Source organism: Pristiophorus japonicus, chromosome 12, assembly GCF_044704955.1.
Source record: "Pristiophorus japonicus isolate sPriJap1 chromosome 12, sPriJap1.hap1, whole genome shotgun sequence".
Taxonomy (NCBI): Eukaryota; Metazoa; Chordata; class Chondrichthyes; family Pristiophoridae; genus Pristiophorus; species Pristiophorus japonicus.
In genome coordinates this window covers 189,635,841-189,651,940 of record NC_091988.1, presented here as the reverse complement: position 1 = coordinate 189,651,940, position 16,100 = coordinate 189,635,841, and the positions used below count along the sequence as shown (strand labels likewise).

The 16,100-nt window shown below is 48.3% G+C and overlaps 1 protein-coding gene across 1 annotated transcript in view; it reads left to right on the top strand.

Moving 5' to 3' along the window:
• LOC139276899 (Na(+)/dicarboxylate cotransporter 3-like) overlaps positions 1–16,100 on the top strand; it is a 74,394-nt gene that overhangs the window by 17,294 nt on the left and 41,000 nt on the right. The window contains exon 4 of the mRNA XM_070894895.1: positions 6,640–6,731. Coding sequence (XP_070750996.1) covers positions 6,640–6,731 — 92 coding nt within the window. The remainder of the gene's footprint in view (positions 1–6,639; positions 6,732–16,100) is intronic.

The following is a 16,100-nucleotide window of genomic DNA, read 5'->3' as shown; positions in this document are numbered from 1 at the left end:
AATCCCTGGCCCTAGACCGCCCTAAGTGGAGGAAGAGCATCCGGGAGGGCGCTGAGCACCTCGAGTCTCGTCGCCGAGAGCATGCAGAAAGCAAGCACAGACAACGGAAGGAGCGTGCGGCAAACCAGACTCCCCACCCACCCTTTCCTTCAACCACTGTCTGTCCCACCTGTGACAGAGACTGTAATTCCCGTATTGGACTGTACAGTCACCTGAGAACTCACTTTTAGAGTAGAAGCAAGTCTTCCTTGATTTCAAGGGACTGCCTATGATGATGAAAAGTAAAAGGCAGTTGGGCCCCAAGGCCTCAGTAACTGTCCACGGGAACAATACATTGAAGTCATGCTATCGGTGTCTGGGACAACACATTGCTCAAAGTTGTCCATATATGAAGGCAGAGTGTTTCTTCAGCATGAAAACTGGGCATCTTGCAAAGGCATGCCGACTGAAGAGTAAACCAACTTTCAAGGCTATAAGTAGAAATCCCCAGAGAGTACATAGCATGGAAGAAAAGCAACAGGATAAAGAGATACGCATCATCAGGAGCACGAGGGTATCTAACAGTAATTCGAAAAGTATCATCATCCAAGTAGATGCTGCAGTAACCAAGATACCCATGGAAATTGACATTGGTATATCCGTGAGCGTAGTATTGGAATCGATATACCTCGGCAAATTCTGTGATTTCCCATTGGAGAAATCCAAGGTAGAGCTGCGAGACTACTCAGGAGAGCAAATTCCTGTGGTAGGTCGTATCACCGGATCAATGTCAGAGCTTGCCTCTCTTAGTAGTGGCAGGAGACAAGCCTGCCTTACTAGACCTCAATAACCAGTGCCTGCGAAGAGACGCTCGGGCACTCAACCAGGAAACATCAGGACTGGTATGATGAGAATGACCAGGAGATCCAGGAGCTAATAGATCACAAGCGCAGGGCATTTCTGAGCCTTAAACAACAGCCCAACTCGGGGGCAGCAAGGCAGCATTACAGACGGCTTAAGGCCGAGGTCCAACAAAAAACTCGGAACCTAAAGAACAGATGGTGGATGCAGAAAGCACAGGAGATACAGCAGCTGGTCGACAGCCATGATGTGCGAGGATTCTTCATCGCAGTCAAGGCAACCTATGGCCCGAACACCCAAGGCCCCACCCCACTGCTGGTCAAGAACAGGGAAACACTCATCAAGGACATCGAGGCAGTCAGGGCCCGCTGGAAGGAGCACTTCGAAGATCTCCTCAACCGAGACTGCCTTTGATTCGAGTGTCCTCAACTCCATCCCGCAGCATGCTACCCGCCACCACCTCAGTAAAACCGCAGCCCTGCACGAGGTAGACAAAGCCATAAGACAGCTTAAGAACAACAAGGCAACAGGAGCGGATGGAATCTCTGCTGAGGCACTGAAGTATGGCGGAGAGGCACTGTTGGCGCGAATGCATGACATCATCTCTCTCATCTGGAGGGAGGAGAGCATGCCGGGAGATCTTAGATGCAGTGATCGTGACCATCTTTTAAAAAGGGGACAAGTCCGACTGTGGCAACTACAGAGGAATCTCCCTATAATCGGCCACTGGGAAAGCCATTGCTAGAGTCCTCCTCAACCGTCTTCTCCCTGTGGCTGAGGAACTCCTACGGGGTACAACGGACATGACTTTTACAGCGCGATAGCTGCAAGAAAAATGCAGGGAACAGCACCAACCATTGTACATGGCCTTCTTTGACCGTACAAAAGTCTTTGACACTGTCAACTGCGAGGGTCTATGGAGCATCCTCCTCCGTTTCGGCTGCCCCCAAAAGTTCGTCACCTTCCTCCGCCTGCTCCACAATGACATGCAGGCCGTGATCCTTACCAACAGATCCATTACAGACCCAATCCACGTCCGGACCGGGGTCAAACAGGGCTGCGTCATCGCGCCAACTCTCTTCTCAATCTTCCTCGCTACCATGCTCCACCTCACACTCAACATCATAGGCAGTCCCTCAAAACGAGGATGACTTGCTTCCACGCCAAAAAAGGATGAGTTCACAGTTGTTTCAATGAAGGACCTAATATTCCAGATCCTGAACTACGTCCTGAAGGGTGGAAGATGCCTGTGCGTGGATCTTTTTAACATGTGGTGACCGTTGCGCTCAGCAAATTCAACAAGCTCCCCGCTGGAGTAGAACTAAACTACAGAACTAGTGGGAACCTGTTCAACCTTCGTCGTCCCCAGGCCAGATCCAAGACGACCCCAACATCTGTCGTCGAGTTACAGTACGCAGACGACGCATGGGTCTGCACACATACAGAGGCTGAACTCCAGGACATAGTCACCTTATTCACTGAGGCATACTAAAGCATGGGCCTTACACTAAACATCCATAAGACAAAGGTCCTCCACCAACCTGTCCCTGCTGCGCAGCCCTGGACAATGTGGACCATTTCCCATACCTTGGGAGCCTCTTATCAACAAGGGAAGACATTGACGATGAGATTCAACACCGCCTCCAGTGCGCCAGTGCAGCCTTCAGCCGCCTGAGAAAAGGAATGTTCGAAGACCAGCCCTCAATCTGCCACCAAGCTCATGGTCTACAGGGCTGTAGTAATACCTGCCCTCCTGTATGGCTCAGAAACATGGACCATGTACAGCAGACTCCTCAAGTCGCTGGAGAAATACCACCAGTGATGTCTCCGCAAGATCCTGCAAGTCCACTGGGAGGACAGATGCACCAACATTAGCGTCCTCGACCAGGCCAACATTCCCAGCATTGAAGCACTGACCACACTTGATCAGCTCCGCTCAGCAGGCCACATAGTTCGCATGCCTGACACGAGACTTCTAAAGCAAGCGATCTACTCGGAACTCCTTCTTGGCAAACGAGCCAAAGGTAGGTAGCGGAAACGTTTCAAGGACACCCTCAAAGCCTCCTTGATAAAGTGCAACATCCCCACCGACACCTGGGAGACCCTGGCCAAAGACCGCCCTAAGTGGAGGAAGTGCATCCGGGAGTGTCATTGCCAAGAGCATGCAGAAATCAAGCGCAGGCAGTGGAAAGAGCGTGCTACAAACCAGTCCCACCCACCCGTTTCCTCAACGATTGTCTGTCCCACCTGTGACAGGGATTGTGGTTCTCGTATTGGACTGTTCATTCACCTAAGGACTCACTTTTAGATTGGAAGCAAGTCTTCCTCGATTCCGAGGGACTGCCTATGATGACGAGGAAGAAATTGGTTAGGATCACTGAAGCTAGATTGGAGTGAGATTTTTCGTGTTGAAATAAGATTTTCATCTTAGGATGATGTCATCAAGAAGTATCCGAAGGTGTTCTGTGAAACAGGCAGTCCGATCCAAAGCTTCAAGGCGAGTGTCAGGGTACAGAACGGCCCTAGTCCAGGTTACTACAAGCCATGTCCCATACCATATGCACTCAAGGAGAAAGTTGAGCAAGAACTCAAAAGACTAGAGACTGAGAACATTATCTCTAAGATAGATCTATGTAATTGGGCTACACCCATTGTTGTTATACCTTAGTCAGATGGTAAGGTAAGGTTGTGTGATGATTATAAAATAACCGTAAACCAGATTCTAGAGGGTAATCTCCCCAATACATTGCCTAAAGTAGAAGATTTGTTCACAACACTGACAGGTGATCAGATCTTCTCAAAGTTGGATCTTACAAATGCTTTACAACTTGAACTAGCTGAGGCGTCCAAGTCATGCTTGGACCCTCCGTTCCAACCCCGACTCCTCTTGGGGGGGCCAAGAGGGCCCATGGGCGTCCGAGAGCGGTGGCGGGGGGTGGGGGCGGCGGTGGCAGAGAAGTGGCCGGGGGCCGAGAGTGGAATGGAAGAGAAAGAGAGACTGGGAGGAGAGAGAGAGCGGCTTGGGGAGAGAGAGAGAGAGAGAGGCTGGGGGAGAGAGAGAGACTGAGAGAGAGAGAGAGAGGCTGGGGGGGAGAGAGAGAGAGAGGCTGGGGGAGAGAGAGGCTGGGGGAGAGAGAGAGAGACTGAGGAGTAGAGAAGAGAGAGAGATTGGGGGAGAGAGAGAGAGGCTGCGGGAGAGAGCGAGAGAGAGAGAGAGAGAGACTGGGGGAGAGAGAGAGAGAGACTGGGGGAGAGAGAGAGAGAGGCTAGGGGAAAGAGAGGCTGGGGGAGAGAGAAAGAGACTAGGGGAAAGAGTGAAAGAGGCTGGGGGAGAGAGAGAGAGAGAGGCTGGGGGAGAGAGAGAGACTGGTGGAAATGGAGAGACTGGGGGAGAGAGAGGCTGAGGGGGGAGAGACACGGGTGGGAGAGAGACAGGGATAGGGGGAGGATCGGAGGGGAGAGAGGGAACTCGGGGAAGACGGATCATGTTCTTCAAACCCCCTACAAAGGACATCGTTGGAGTGGATGATATCCAGAACTCACGACACTGTCACTATACACTTCTTACCCAATAAACCTGTTAACAATCCGTACACAATACCTGCCCCATCTATGGTGCGGGGGGGCGGGGGCGGGGGGGGAGGATGTACTTGCGCTGGGGTAATATACTTTGGCTGGGGGAGGGATGTACTCGGACTAGGGTAAGCCACTTTGGCTGGCCCTTGCTGTCTTCTGGGGAGCTCTGTCCTCTGTCACTTCAGAAAGTCAAAGTGGATCGAGTTACAATTTGCAAAGTCAGTGAGACCTTGGGATGGGCGGTTCCAGTTGCACATTCCTGTGAAACTTCAGGGTGTGGCTTATCCTCCAAGGGGACCAATCATAGACAAAGGGTGGAGCCTGGTGGCCATTTTTGCAGTACAAATAAGCGCATCCGTAATATATTGCTCCACCTAGTGGACTACTGTGGCAATGCAGCCATGGCTGTAAATGCAATAAAGGCACCAGGTGACAGGTCACTTGACAAGTTCCTGAGTTGAAACAACCTTGTGAAGTCCTGTGTGTTTGTGAGGTCGCAAAGAATATACCATAGTCGCAACAGGTGCTATATAAGTGCAAGTCTTTCTTTTACGGCTTTATTTCAAGCATCCAAACCTTTTGTAAAAACATCAAAATTAAAAAGAGGCCATTCAGCCCATCACATAAATTCAGTTCTCAAACTTTCCCTAGTTCTTTTCAAACACCTATCCCATTCTATTGGAAATGATATTAAAGTCTCTGCCTCTCTTTTTCTTTTTCTAATGTCTGAGATAGGGGAACTTTAGAACTTTGTCGGTCCCAGGTACTTAATTACCTCTTAAATCAATCCGAGGCGGTGCGGTGGACTAAACACTGGCATTTAACCCCTGGGAGCTGGATTCAAATGATAGGCTTGTTGGGCAATCTGTAACGTCTCCAAGAATTTTTAGGGAGAGGAAACGGCTGTTGGGCTAAACAACCTGATTCCTTTTTGACTGACTTTCACATCCTCCATATCCCTCACGAAAAACACATCTAATTGCATGGGGAAGTCCTGTATATCTCCCATTTCGGTGGCCCTCACAAGTAACTTATTCAATCAATCCGTTTTTACGCAAAAAAAATTCTCCCTCCTAATTTCCCGCTCCTGCTCGCGGGTCTGACTTTGTAATTTAAGGTTTCAGCAGAAAACTTGTAATAGCTGCTGAATTCCTCCGCATCAAGGGAAATTCTACATATTATCACGAGTTAGAATTCAGAGGGTGGGACTCTGAGTGTTCTAACCAAGAACATTATACTAAGGATGAGGTACACAGCTGAGACCTTGATAATGACTGAAAGCTTTATAACCCAAGTACCCTATACTAGGGCTGACGTGTATAACTGAGGCAGTGTTTTAACCCGGGTGTCTTATACTGTTATGTGGCTCGGTGTCAAATTTTATTTGATAACGCTCCTGTGAAGCGCCTTGGGATGTTTGACCACATTAAAAGGCGCTATATAAATGTAGGTTGTTGTTGTTGGTGGGTGGAGGGTATAGCTGAAACAGTGTTATAAACTGAGTGCTTTATACTGGGGGGTGGACTATATAACCACGATAATGTTATAACTGACAGCCCGATACTGGAGTGAGATATAAAACTGAGACAGTTTGGGACCGAAATTGCCCCTTCCGATAAGGCCTCTGGCCGACCTTAAAGGGGAGGGCGCACTGCCGTGGCCGCCATGTTATTTTTTTTGTCAGCCGACTGCTAGGTCGGACCAACAATTATGGCCGCGGGTTCGGCCCGGCCACCAAAGGCAGCATGGCACCCCCTCTTGGTTGCTAGGCCGCTGGCCCTGGCCGAAACCCTCTCTGATGGCCGAGTGTTTGCCACTAAAGTGGCTGCAGAGTTCGCAACGGCCCTCCCCTTTAACTGAAGGAGAGCGACGTTGTGACGCGCCAGCGCGATGATGTCATTAGCACATCATCGCGCCAGCGCTGCTGACAGACAGCCTCGGCTAATCCACCCCGCCCCCCACTTCCGCTCCCCATGATGAGGCCACTTCGACGGTTAGGCCCCCCCCCATACCGAAACAGGTAGGTGCGCCTCGTTTCGGGCGGTGGGCAATTTAGTCCGCTTTATATCTAGACACTTGTACTGGGGGTGGGGTGTAAAACTTGGACCAGAAGGATGGGGGTGTATAACCAAGGCAGTATTCTAACCAAGGACTTGTCATCAGTACCAATAGAGCCCTTGATCTCTGCAAGAAAAGGTGACAATATTTACTGTATTTTTTCAGGAAGGATGTGGAACAGGTACTTGAAATTGAAGATCCAATTCAGCTAACTGGAGACAACCCTGAGATGAAGCAGAGCAAAAAGATAACGAAGGGTATACTTCTTTGCATCCCATATGCAGCGTCTATCGGAGGAATCGGCACTTTGACAGGAACACCACCGAACCTCACCCTTACTGGTCAGCTGAAAAGGTGGTAATAGATTTCTAATGCTCGGGTTCAAAAAGAAACAAAGTTGTTCAAAGTTTTAAGCGTTAGTGCCACGAAAACAGAGATACACGCAGCTACAAGTGCACCAGCCGGGACCAGGAAGATCCCAGGTTTGATACCTGGTTTGTGTTGAGTAAACTAAGCTCAGCTGAGGTGAGCAGAAGGAGGGGGGAAATGATGAGATGCTGGAAAATGTACATGCGAGGCGACATTGTGAGGGCGGGATATGGGTTTACTGTGATGCCCTCCTCATCCCACCACGGCAGCTGGGGTATTTAAATTCAATTAAATAAATCTGTAATTTTTTAAAAAGCTAGTTTCAGTAATCATCATCATAGGCAGTCCCTCGGAACCGACCATGTAGTTTGCTGACATTTATGGAAGAGCAGCATGGTTCTGTCAGTTCAGGAAATGATGGAAGAGAAGGGGAAGAATTGAGGGAGTGGAGGAGAAACTCATTGAAGTATACTGTATTATTTTACTGCATAAAATGGCAGATAACATCTAGCTACCCTCTAGCTCCTGCTGCCTCATCCAACTCCTATTCAGAGAAGCCCGATCATTCTACATTTACACCATTAAAGCCAATTGAAATAAGAATCGGTAGAGATGTAAAACAGGCTGCCGACTCCCATCCCAAAGCGCATTGCAGCCAATGAAGTCAAAAGTGCAGCCACTGTTGTAATGTAGGAAACTCAGCAGCCAATTTTCACACAGCAAGCTCCCACAGCAATGTGATAATGACCAGATAATCTGTTTTAGATGTTGGTTGAGGGATAAATATTGGCCAGGACACTGGGGATAGCTCCCCTGCTCTTCGTCCCAAGAGATCTTTTACGTCCACCTGAGAGGGCAGACAAGGCCTCGGTTTGATCGTCTCATCTGAAAGACGGCACCTCCGACAGCGCAGCGTTCCCTCAGCACTACACTCCCTCTAGTGGCAACCTAGATTTTTTGCGCTCAAGTCTCTGCAGTGGGACTTGATCCCACAACCTTCTGACTCAGGGGCTAGAGTGGTACCTTGTTCTTAATTTTTGTATGTTTGCAAATCTAGATCGGCAATCTCAGAGGCACGAGATCACGTTGCCTCCCTAACCTGAGGGCAAGCAACGGGCTGGAAGAAGATGGGGGTCAAAGGGCTGGCAACACTAGGAGGAACTGAAAAAACTGATTTCCAGAAAGCGCACCTTCATTTACACTTATGGGGAGTCCAAAACTAGTGGTTACCGATATGAAATAGTCAACAAATAAATCCAATAAGGAATTCAGGAGAAATTTCCTTACCCAGAGAATGATTAGAATGTGGAACTTGCTACCACAGGGAGTAGTTGAGGCGAATAGCATAGATGCATTTAAGGGAAAGATGGATAAGCACATGAGACAGAAATGAATAGACGGTTATGCTGGTGGGGTGAGATGAAGAGGGGTGGGAGGCGGTTCGTGTGGAGCATAAACACCGGCACGGACCAGTTGGGCCAAATGGCCTGTTTCTGTGCTGTACATTCAATGTAATATCTGTCATTAATTCTTAATAATTATATCAATCTACTGTTGAAGCGTTTATAATTTGAGTTCTTTTGTCATGTCAGCCTTTACCCTCAGTCGTATGAGTGGACTTTCGGCTCCTGGTTCCTGTTTTCATTCCCTCTCGCTGCAGTTTTGCTGATATGCGGGTGGCTTTGGCTCTCACTCTACCATGGAGGACTCAACCTAAGGTACAAAGTGGCATCGTGGGTACCGAACATAAATGTAGTAATTGCCAGGTAAAAAGCTGATGTCATGTTTCAGTACAGCGCAGGCATGTCTCTGCGCAGTGTCAGCCATGGCTCAGTGGGCAGCACCCTCGCCTCTGTGTCAGGAGGTTGTGGGTACACACTCCCAGTCCTGAGACTGTTGAGCACAAAAATCTAGGCTGACACGCCCAGTACTGTGCTGAGGGAGTGCTGCACTGTCGGAGCCGCCGTCTTTCGTATGAGAAGTTAAACCGAGGCCCTGTCTGCTCTCTCAGGTGGATGTAAAAGATCCCATGGCACTATTTCGAAGAAAAGCAGGGTGTTCTGGCCAATATGTATCGTTCAATCAACGTAACAAAAACAGATTATCTGGTCATTATCAAATTGCTGTTTGTGGAAGCTTGCTTATGCGCAAATTGGCTGTCGCGTTTCCTACATTACAACAGCGACTACACTTCAAATGTCCTTTGTTGGCTGTAAAGTGCTTTGCGACTTCCTGAGGTGATGAAAGATGCTATATAACTGGAAGTCTTTAATTCTTGATAGCCCAACCCACCTTCCACTAGCTTAGTACCATCTGCAATAGTAAGCAGTTTGCATTGGATTCTGCATCCAAGCCATTAATACAGATTAGGAAAGCTGTAAAGCGCTTTGAGACGTCCGGTGGTCGTGAAAGGCATTATATCAGTATCGGCTTCTATAGGCTTGACGATGTAAACCAAGTAATTGTTCACCTGCAGGATGTGGGAGTGAAAGTCCGTATTACCCGAATAACTTGCTGTTCACTCTGCGCAGACGGTGAGATCAGCTGGGTTAAAAGTTCAAACAGCATTCTGATGAGCATGGTTTGTATATTTGCTAAGAGGATTTTGGGGAAAGGATGTCTTCAGGGGAACGATAATGGTAGGATATGTAAGAGTCATTCAGCCATTTAAAAAAAAATTGTTCCTGCGGTGTGGGCATCACTGGCAAGGGCTGTATTTACTGCCCATTCCTAATTACCCTTGAGAAGGTGGTGATGAGTCGCCTTCTTGAACCGCTGCAGTCCACGTGGTGAAGGTACTCCCTCAGGGCTGTTAGGGAGGGTGTTCCAGGATTTTGACCCAGCGACGATGAAGGAACGGCGATATATTTCCAAGACAGGATGATGTGTGATGTGGAGGGGAACGTGGAGATGGTGGTGTTCCCATGCGCCTGCTGCCCTTGTCCTTCTAGGTGGTAGAGGTCGCGGGTTTGGGAGGTGCTGCCGAAGAAGCCTTGGCGAGTTGCTGCAGTGCATCTTGTAGATGGTGCACACTGCAGCCACGGTGCGCCGGTGGTGGAGGGAGTGAATGTTGAAGGTGGTGAATGGACTGCTTTGTCCTGGATGGTGTCGAGCTTCTTGAGTGTTGTTGGAGCTGCACTCATCCAGGCAAGTGGAGAGTATTCCATCACACTCCTGACTTGTTCCTTGTAGATGGTGGAACGGCTTTGGGGAGTCAGGAGGTGAGACATTCGCTGCAACATACCCAGCCTCTGACCTGCTCCTGTTGCCACGGTATTTATGTGGCTGGTCCAGTTAAGTTTCTGGACAATGATGACCCCTAGGATGTTGATAGTGGGGAATTCAGCAATGGTAATGCTGTTGAATGTCAAGGGGCGATGGTTAGACTCTCGCTTGTTAGAGATAGTCATTGCCTGGCATTTGTGTGGCGTGCATATCTGAAAGTGTTAACTTGATAACTCTGTTTCGGTTTTATTGCGTGTAGTAAAATAATTAGAAGAGTTGGGTGCCTGATTGTTTAGTTTGAGTTGTTGTTCGCATTTGTGTGTACCTTTGATGTACCAGGATTTATTTGTAGCGTGTATGGAATGTAGTGATCAAAGGCAAATTTAGTATGAGAAATATAAAGAAATACTGTTGTGCAGCATACACTGGAATCATGATTAGTGTGCATCTCAAAAGCAGCAGGCAGTCACCGGTTTTGTGAAGTGTGTGTGTCTTAGTAGCTCTCGTACTTGTTTTGTGTGGTATGAAGTTCCAATACAGACCTGAGCCTGCCATTACTACAACTGAGTGTGTGTGTGTGTGTGTGTGTGTGTGTGTAATCTGACGTTTAAAGCAACAAAACGAAAAAAAACAAGAAAGGAGCCCAACACAAGGTGGTGCTGCAGGGATTCAAGGGGAGTCATTTTGACTTGAGACAGTAAGTGTAAAACATGCGACGGTCGACTCGGTCACTTGTTAAATGCCTCTCCTGATCTTCAATAGAAATGAAAATTAAGAGAGGTGCCCGGGCTGACAACGCACGATATCGTTTCGTCCAAAGTCAAAATTGCCCACCATATTTTTGCATAGCATCACACATAGGCAGTAAATGGACAATATAAATGTTTTCCCTCAAATGGAGTTTATCAGTAAAATTGGTGTGAAGCTACCGTGTGAACAATAGGGAGTAGACAGCAGCCCGAAGGTACATTCCAGCCAGGAGGCGCCGCAGTGCAGAGATGGCCACCGACCCCAGCTGAAGCTCATGGGGTCAGGGAGCAAGGCTGGGAGAACCAGGCCTTTGGCAGTGTTCGTGGGCGGGGGTGGGGGGGGGGGGGTGGAAACGCAACAGTGGTGGCCCCTTCACCCGGACGGACGCCGGCAGCAGCTGGAATGAGGGGGTTCCGGGAATCCGCCCTGAAAAGCATTCCCCGAGTGGCCACTTTACCCTCCAAAGGAAATTCTGCGTCCCTCATCCTCGGGGCTCCAGGCATCGACTCCAGCCTGGACGGGGCGCCCCCCCCCCCGCCACCCTCAGACGGGTCTGACTACTATACCTTTTGGCCAGGTACTCCTGGCAAGACCGGAAGTATCATATGTACCCCGCGTCCCGACTGAGAGCCTACCAGCAGGAATCCTCGTCGGAAGGACTGTTGAGTTTTCAGGGCCCATGTGCACACCATGTTTGATTCCACCTTGTGTGTATTGTAATTGGTTGAGCTGGCGGTGGTCCTTGTTAGTTTACAACATTTTTAACTTGCCTGCAAACTGTGTCACAATGCAAGTTAATTGACAGTTCTCAACGAGGGTGAAGTATGTGGCCCCTCAATGCTATGAGGTCCCCAAGCAAGCGCTCTGCTCGGAACTCCTACACGGCAAGCAAGCCCCAGGTGGGCAGAGGAAACGTTTCAAGGACACCCTCCAAGCCTCCTTGATAAAATGCAACATCCCCACCGACACCTGGGAGTCCCTGGCCAAAAACCGCCCTAAGTGGAGGAAGTGCATCCGGGAGGGCGCTGAGCACCTCGAGTCTCGTCGCCGAGAGCGTGCAGAAAACAAGCGCAGGCAGCGGAAGGAGCGTGCGGCAAACCAGACTCCCCATCCACCCGTTCCTTCAACAACTGTCTATCTCACCTGTGACAGAGACTGTAATTCCCGTATTGGACTGTTCAGTCACCTAAGAACTCATCTTTAGAGTGCAAGCAAGTCTTCCTCGTTTTTGAGGGACTGCCTATGATGATGATGAGGTCTACTCTAAGTCACCTCCCCCCACTCCTGCCACAGTGAAGATGCACTGTTCCCTTCCCCCATTAAGTCATTGTGGATTAAAGGCTCCTTCCCACTACCTGGCATTGTTGCAATGATGTTCGTTAGTTCCCAGGCAAGCCTGGTGGAGTTACCTGGAGGGAGGGCGGACTGGCATTTCCTGGCTCACCTCTGTTGCAGCCAGCTGTCTATAGGCCAGTCTCAGACTGGGATTGATTGGACTCTGTATTGAGCCACAACAGGGCTGGGTTCCAAAGCAAGAAGATTGGTGTCCATTGGTTAGCACATCAAACACTGTCGTGATGTGGAATTATAACACCTGACAATGCAGATTAGTCTCGTCACATAATGCAGCTTTGCACCACATCCTGAATGGGAGGAGGAGAGCCAAGTGAATCTCAGCCACAGGGAGCCCTGGGACTATGACAAGTTGTTACTCTTTGGGTAGGAATTCTTAACATCAACCATTGAACAGCAGAGCTCAATATTCAACATGGCAGCACAAAAGTACAAGTTGAACTTCCTAAATCCAGAACTGCCGATTCGGAACCACCCCTCGTCCAGAACCATTCGCGGTAACACCGACATGAGCAAATTGAAGTACTTCCTCGCTGCCGACTCCCGTAATCGCTGGCCTGATCCCGCGATCCACTGCCCCCCCCCCCCCCCTCCTGCCCGCCATGATTTCTCTGCTGCACTCCCAGCCCTAAGCCAGCCAGCCCGATATCCTCTTGCTCAGCACCTGTACCATTTAACGTGACCACCTCTCGTCCGGAAAAATCCCTTATCCAGAACAGGCCAGGTCCCGAGAGTTCCGGATAAGGGAGTTTCAACCTTTACTTCCTCTTAACACTGCTTATTAACTCTGAGGATTATTGCATCATTTCAGTTAATGCAAAATTTGCCTTGTACTTTAACTGCAAATTGTTATTGCAATGAACCAATAATCAGAGTTAAGCAACGGGATTTGTTAGAGGTTTCCAGAATGATCAATGACAACAACCTACTTGCTGGCAGGACAAGTCGATAATGCTGTTTAAAAAGGCACACGTGATCCTTGGCTTCATAAATAGAGGCATAGAGTACAAAAGCAAGGAAGTTATGCTAAACCTTTATAAGATGCAGATTAGGCTCCAGCTGTCGTATTGTGGCCAATTCTGGGCACCACATTTTAGGAAGGATGTCAAGGCCTTGGAAAGGGTGCAGAGAAGATTTGCGAGAATGGTACCTGGGATGAAAGACTTCAGTTATGTGGAGAGACTAGAAAAACTGGGCTGGTTCTCCTGAGAGCAGAGAAAGTTAAGGGGGGATTTATTACGAGGTGTTCAAAATCTGGTGGGTTTTGATAGATTAAATAAGGAGAAACTGATTCCAATGGCAGGAGGGACGATAATCAGAAGACACAAATTTAAAATAATTGGCAAAAGAACCAGAGACGAGATGAAGATAATTTTTTTTTGCGCAGTGAAAAGAAAGGCTTGCATTTTCAAAGCGCTTTTCACGACCACTGGATGCCCAAAGCACTTTACAGCCAATGAAGTACTTTTTGAAGTGTAGTCACTATTGTAATGTAGGCAACACGGCAGCCAATTTGCGCACAGCAAGCTCCCACGAATAGCAAGGTGGTAATGATCACACATTCAGTTTTTTCTTATGTTGATTGAGGGATAAACATTGGCCAGGACACTGGGGATAACTCCTCTGCTCGTCTTCAAAATAGTGCCATGGGCTCTCTTAAGTCCACATGAGAGAGCAGACATCTCATCCAAAAGATGACCTCCAACAGTGCAGCACTCCCTCTCGTGTCAGCCTAGATTTTTCTGCTTAAGTCTCTGGGGTGGGACTTGAACCCACAACCTTCCATGATCCTCGAGGCAAGGGTGCTACCCACTGAGCCACTGGCTGATAGAGAGTCAGCATGCTCTGGAATCCAACTAACTCATTGCACAATAGGCAAAATAGCAAAACTGTGGAACACAAAATAAAAGTATGGAAAATGTGCACATCCTGAACGGGAACTCATCAGAGAGCCTTTTAATGATAGAAATTTCTCGAAATACACGATAGACCTTTCATCGCCTGAAAAAAAGGAAACATATCAGTTAGCGTTTTGGAATCTGGAGTTCTAATGAAAGCTACACAACTGAAATATTACTCGATCTTTTCCCTTGTATGTTTCCAGTGTTTTCTATTTTCGTTTTGGATTTCCTGAATTTGCAACATTATTCTCAGATTTAATTTTTTTTTCGTTTCTTAGATCATTGTGGGGAAAACGCACAGACTCAGAATGCAGAGCACATGCTTTAATCAAGGCAGAATACGCACTGCTGGGGCCAATAACGTGCGTATATACTGCAGTGAATGTGCTTTCAGCCTTGGCTGTAGTTGTGTGCGGTGATAAAACAAAGAAATAAAAAGCAGAAAATGCTGGAAATACTCAGCAGCTCAGGCAGCGTCTGTGGAGTGAGAAACAGAGTTCACATTTCAGGTCTGTGACCCTTTGCCAGAAGGTCATCGACCTGAAACTTTAACTCTGTTTCATAGAATGATACAGCACAGAAGGAGGCCATTCGGCCCATCGTGCCTGTGCCGGCTCTTTGGTAGAGCTGTCCAATTAGTCCTACTCCCCGTAGCCCAGCAAATTTATCTTTTTCAAGTATGTAGCCCATTCCCTATTGACAGATATGATTGCATCTGCTCTCACCGCCCTTTCAAGTAGTGGATTCCAGATCCTAGTAATGTACAATCAACTGCTGGTGCAGTGGGTACCACCCCTTGCCTCTGCAATCATGGAAAGTTGTGGGTTCAAATCCCATCCCAGGGACTTGAGGAAGGCACTAGAGGGAGTGCTGCACTGACAGAGGTGCTGTCCCTCCATAGATAGGAACTAGAGGGGGTGCTGCACTGTTGGAGGTGCTGTCCCTCCACAGATAAGACACTAAAGGGAGTGCTGCACTGGCAGAGCTGCTGTCCCTCCACAGATGCTGCCTGACCAGCATGTTCTGTTTTAATTCCAGCATCCGCAGCATTTTGCTTTTGGAATAAAACAAAGATGTAGAAGTGAGCCCGCGGCTGGGAAATTCTACAGGCCTTTTGGATCTCGGACTGCGTAACTTGGAACCCATTCAATGCGCTTTAAACCCAATTTCAAAAGAGCACTCCCTAATAATCCCTCCGACATCAGACAGCCTAGTTGTCTATCTGCGTAAGACTGCTGACCTAGTGCCAAATTGGGACAGTTAACTCCCGGTTACTCGGAACTGGATGCTGGTTGACCCAAATCCGTTTCCTTTTTTTGGCGTGTCAGGAAGTCCTGAGCCAGTGAAACAAATTAATTTGTAGAAGAAATGGCAGCAGACGTGTCAAGTAAAGACTATCGGGTCTTTGGATTTCAAGCCGGTCTTTGTAGGTCTCTTTGAAAGTGCTGGATAGTGAACCGAGTTGCATGGACTATTCACATTCCCATGGTCTTAGCATCCTCCAAGAATAATCTGACAAGATGGCTTGTATGGCAAGTGCCCAAATTGTACTAAACCATACATATGAGGAACCTTCCAGGTTGACCTCTTGTGTGCATTGACTTTGTTGATACTAGCCAGAGCTCTGTGAGGTGTGACAATTGACCACAGTGTCCCAGATCTTAGGTAGGGAAAAAATGTATCGTGTCCCTGCTTCCGATCACTGTCCTTCCTGGACTTTGAAAGAAAGAAAGGACTTGCAATTTAATACAGCGCCTTTCATGACCTCAAGACGTCCCAAACCGCTTCACAGCCAATGAAGTACATTTGAGGTGTAGTCACTGTTGTAATGTAGGAAATGTGACAGCCAGTTTGCGCTCAGCAAACTCTCACAAACAGCAATGCGATAATGACCAGATAATCATTTTTTTGTTAGGTTAATTGAGGGATATGTACCTGAAAATGTTTTTGCAAGGCTACAGGGAAAGGACGGGGGAGTGGGACTAGCTGAGGTATTTTTGCAGAGAGCCAGCACGGGCTCGATGGGCT